We start from the raw sequence: 5,232 nt of genomic DNA, 5'->3' as shown, positions 1-5,232 counted from the left end.
TGTGTGTGTGTGTGTGTGTGTGTGTTGTGTGTGTGTGTGTTGTCGTGTGTGTGTTGTGTGTGTGTGTTGTGCGTGCTCCTCACATCTCTCCGTGGCAGCCAGAGTAACTCTGTAAATGACTGACCTTTCCTGGGACTGGAGATGAGGGGAGGAGGAGAGGTAAAAGGGGAGCGAGGGATGTAAGAGAGAGAGAGGAGGAGAAAGATTAAAGTATCAGATGAACTAAAGAATACCAGTGAAGAGGGAGAGAAAGTAGAGAGTAAAATATATATGGTGTTTTTCAGGGCATCATGTTTCTATGAGTCCAGTATACACCCAACGATGTATTCAAAGCATCCCTACTGCTACTTATCATGAATAGCAACGACAAATAAAATGGTTGTCATATTAATATATTGTTTATATTATTTGTTGCCAAAACAAAAACTCTCACTTGGGTTCTTCCACTGTTTTCTACATAGTTATGTCAACTCCCTCCACCATGGTGATAAAGGGAGGAGAGGAGAGGAGGGAGGGGTAAAGAAGTGAGTTGATGTGAGAGAGAAGAGAGAGAGTGGAGACTGTATAAGTTGAAGCATGAGGCTGTCAAACTAATGAGGGAAGGAGAGAGGAGAGAAGGGAGTAGAGAGAGGAGTAGAGAGTGAGTGAGAAGAGAGAGAGTAGAAGAGAGAGAGTAGAGAGAGTAGGAGAGTAGAGAGAGAGATGAGAGGGAGAGTAGAGAGAGATAGAGGAGAGGAGAAGACGGAGCGAAGTGAGGGAAGAGAGGAGAGAGAGAGGAGGAGAAGGAGGGGAGAAGAGAGAGGAGGAGGAGAGAAGAGGAGGAAGGAGAGGAGGGAGAGGAGAGAGGGGGAGAGAGGAGAGGAAGAGAGAGGAAGGAGAGAGGAGAAGAAGGGAGCGGAAGAGTGAGGGGGAGGAGAGAGAGAGAGGAGAGAGCGAGTCAGAGAGGAGGAGAGAAGAGGAAGGAGAGAAGAGACACGGAGAGAGGAGAGAGAGGAAGAGAGGAGAAGACGAGGAGAGAGAGAGTAGAGAGAAGAGGAAGAGAGAGAGGAGAGAGAGAGGGAGAGCGAGGAGAGGGAAGCGAGAGAGAAGGAGAGGAGGAGACGGAAGAGAGAGGAGTGAGAGTAGGAGAGGAGGGAGAAGAGGACGAGAGGAGAGAGAGGAGAGAGAGAGGAGAGGGAGGAGAGGACACAGAAGAGGGTGGTCGAATGTTCATGTAATGAGTAGTCCATTCTACACTCAAACCTGGCTTGAAGCATGACTGCACAATTTATACCCCAAAGTGATCAGAACAACACTGGGCACGGCCACTGCACGGTACCTATCATGCTGTAGAATGTGTTATGTTGGACAGACTTTATGGAATACTTGGCATACTTGGATGCCTTAATTTATGTTTAGTAGACCTGGGTTGCTGAATACAACAAAGTGATGGTCTTTTTGATCTGAAATAATGTAGCGAAAGCTTCCGGAGATAATGCTGACTGTAGCTTTAGCTAGGATAACATGTCCTAAGCTCCACCGGAAGACCTGACCCGGTTTGAAACCTGCGTTTCATATACAGACACTGACACACCTTTCACCTGTACACACTGAACACAGATGAAACGTTGTTCTCTCCCTCTAACCTCTCTTCTCCTCTTTCTCCTCTCTTCTCTCTCTCTCCTTCTCTCTCCTAGAACGGGATCGCGTATCTTCAACGTGGAACGGACGACATCCGTCATCGAGGAGAGCGGTGATGGGTGAGCGACGGAAATACCACGTGGTGCGCTTCACACGCAACGCGGTGGCAACGCTAACTGCAGGGGAAGCAGCCGTATTGAACGCTCCCTCAGGTAGACCGTGAGGGAGGGAGGGAGGAGGGGAGGGAGGAGGGAGGGAGGGAGGGAGGAGGGAGGACGGGAGGGAGTTAAAGTATAAGTGAACTAAAGATACAGTGGAAGAGGAGAGAAAGCGTGGAGAGTAAATAATATGTTGTTTTGTTGCAGGGCATCATGTTCTATGAGTCAGTATACACCCAACCATGTATTACAAAGCAGTCTTACTGCTACTTAATCATGAATCCAACGAAAATAAATGGTTTCATATTAGATATATTGGTTATATTATTGTTGCCACAAACAAAACTCTCACTTGGTGTTCTCTCTCACTGTATTCTACAGTAGTTATGTCAACTCCCTCACCATGTGACTACAAGGAAGACATTTTTGTTTCTTGATCCCTGATCTTACTGAGCTGGATCTATACACTGTTAGAACTTTCCGGGAAGGCAGGAATGAGCAGTATGGTTGAATGATGTTAATGAGTAGTAATGGTTGAATGATGGTTGAATGTTCAGTAATGGTTGAATGTGGTTGAATGATTCAGTAATGGTTGAATGATGGTTGAATGATTCAGTAATGGTTGAATTGTCATAATTAATAATGATTGCTGTTTTACACACACAATGGGTGTTTCACTAGCCTGGCGACATTCTCTTTAGCGAACCTCCTGTAGTATGAATGTCGGTCTTTGGCAATGGCAAGGAGAGAACGTTAGCTAAGAGACTGGTTTCACAGTGTTCAGAATAATTCAGAAAGGTCTGATTACAATTGAGTGTTTTCTGCAGTAAAGTTTGAGCTCGCTGTTGATTTCCTGTTGCGTGCCTGTTGTTCTCTATAGCGCATTACTACTGTCTCTAGGGAATTCATGGTTCAATGAGAAAATTCACAAAAGTTTGTTATTGGTACTCTAAGAAAGAAACCACTCCACAGTATGAAATCAAACCTGCCTCTGTGGAGTGATATCCAGGGAGTAACCGGCTCTCTCTCTCTTGGAAAATTAATTGAAAGTTAAATTTAACATGGTTAAGTAAGGTTAGGTTAGGTAGGGTTATGGTTAGGTTAGGCTAGGGATGTCTCAAGGATCCCGGATAGCACTACCTTCTTCACTCTGGAACACCTTGTCACGTGGTGATCCAACACACACTTTGCTCATTGTTCCTGCAGAGAAAATCCAGATCTCTTGCTCATCCGTCAGCACTAAGGAAGAGTCATACAAAGGAAGAATAGAACGCCAATAGAACACGAAGAATGACAGAGAATAGAAACGTAAGATAGAACACATGAATAAGCACAATAATAATGAACACGAGAGAATATCACTGAATATAACATAGAAGAATAGAACAAGAGAATAGAACACTGATTAGAAAACACGAATAATAGAACAGAAAATAGAACACTGAATAGAACAAGAAGAAGAGAACACTGAATAGAAAAGAGAAGAAACAGAAGAATAGAACACTGAATAAACACAGAAGAATAGAACAAGAATAATAAAACTGAATAAAAGAAGAATAGAACACAGAAGAATAGAACATACATGAAGAATAGAAGATTAAAGTATCAGATGAACTAAAGGAATACAGTGGAAGAGGGAGAGAAAGTGAGAGAGTAAAATAATATGGTTGTTTTGTTGCAGGGCATCATGTTCTATGAGTCAGTATACCACCCAACSATGTATTACAAAGCAGTCCTACTGCTACTTAATCATGAATAGCCAACGACAAATAAAATGGTTGGTCATATTAGATATATTGGTTATATTATTGTTGCCAAAACAAAAACTCTCACTTGGTGTCTCTCTCTCCACTGTATTCTACAGTAGTTATGTCAACTCCCTCCACCATGGTGACTACAAGGAAGACATTTTCTGTTTCTGATCCCTGATCTTACTGAGCTGGATCTATCCACACTGTTAGAACCATTATCCCGGGAAGGCAAGGAATGAGTCAGTAATGGTTGAATGATGGTTGAATGAGTCAGTAATGGTTGAATGATGGTTGAATGATTCAGTAATGGTTGAATGATGGTTGAATGATTCAGTAATGGTTGAATGATGGTTGAATGATTCAGTAATGGTTGAATTGTCATATTAATAATGATGCTGTTCTTACACACCAATGGGTGTTTCACTAGCCTGGCGACCATTCTCTTTAGCGAACCCACTCCCTGTAGTCCATGTCATGTGTCTTTGGCAATGGCAAGGAGAGGAACGTTAGCTAAAGAGACTGGTTCTCACAGTGTTTCAGAATAATTCAGAAAGGTCTGATTCAAATTGAGTGTTTTCTCCAGTAAAAGTTTAAGCTCGCTGGTTGATTCTCCTGTTGCGTGCCTGTTGTCTCATCCTATAGCGCCAATTACTACTGTCTCTAGGGAATTCATGGTTCAATGAGAAAAAGTTCACAAAAGTTTSTTTATGGTTAACTCTAAGAAAAGAAACCCACTCCACAGTATGAAATCCCAAACCCTGCCTCTGTGGAGTGATATCCARGAGTAACGCGGCCTCTCTCTCCTCTCTGGAAAATCTAATTGAAGTTCAAATTTAACATGGTTAAGGTAAGGTTTAGGGTTAGGTAAGGGTTATGGTTAAGGTTAGGCTAGGGATGTCTCAAGGATCCCGGATAGCACTAACCTTCTTCACTCTGGAACCCTCTGTCACCGTGGTGATCCAACCCACACACTTTGGCTCCATTGTCTCCTGCAGAGAAAATCCAGATCCTCTCTCCATCCGTCAGCACTAGGACAGAGGTCCATCACAACCAGGAAGAATAGAACGCCAAATAGAACACAGAAGAATAGAACACAGAAGAATAGAACACAGAAGAATAGAACACTGATCTGTGCTCTATTGCTTCTATGTTCTTTCTGTGTTCTATTCTTGCTGTGCTCTATTCTTCTGTGCTTCTATTCTTCTGTGCTCTTCTTCTAATGTTCTTCTTCTGTGTTCTATTCTTCGTGCTCTATTCTTCTGTGCCTATTCTTCTGTTCTATCTTCTGTGCTCTATTCTCTGTGCTCTATCTCTGTGTTCTATTCTTCTGTGTCTATTCTCTGTGTACTATTCTCTTGTTCTCTTCTGTTTCTATTCTTTCCTCTTTTCTTGTTGTTCTATTCTTCTGTGTCTATTCTTCTGTGCTTCTATTCTTCTGTGCTCTATTCTTCTATGTTCCTCGTGTTATTCTGCTTCTCTATTCTTCTGTGCTTATTCTTCTGTGCTCTATCTTCTGTGCTCTATCTGTGTCTCTATTCTTCTGTCTTCTATTCTTAGTGTCTATTCTATCTGTGGCTCATTCTTCTGTGTCTATTCTTCTGTGTCTATTCTTCTGTGTATCTATCTCTGTGTCTATTTCTTCTGTGCTCTATTCCTGTGCTCTATTCTTTTCTAGTGGTTCTATTCATTCTGTGCTCTTTCTT

The 5,232-nt window shown here is 42.4% G+C and overlaps 1 protein-coding gene across 1 annotated transcript in view; it reads left to right on the top strand.

Moving 5' to 3' along the window:
- Window positions 1–5,232, top strand: part of LOC111980804 (neurexin-2-like) — a 655,826-nt gene that overhangs the window by 587,995 nt on the left and 62,599 nt on the right. Inside the window, exon 17 of the mRNA XM_070449631.1 lies at window positions 1,677–1,732. Within this exon, the coding sequence (XP_070305732.1) occupies window positions 1,677–1,732 (56 nt within the window). The remainder of the gene's footprint in view (window positions 1–1,676; window positions 1,733–5,232) is intronic.

This window comes from Salvelinus sp. IW2-2015, linkage group LG3 (genome assembly GCF_002910315.2).
Source record: "Salvelinus sp. IW2-2015 linkage group LG3, ASM291031v2, whole genome shotgun sequence".
NCBI classification, from domain to species: Eukaryota; Metazoa; Chordata; class Actinopteri; order Salmoniformes; family Salmonidae; genus Salvelinus; species Salvelinus sp. IW2-2015.
The sequence above is the reverse complement of the archived record's forward strand: the minus strand, read 5'-3'. Positions and strand labels throughout refer to the sequence as shown.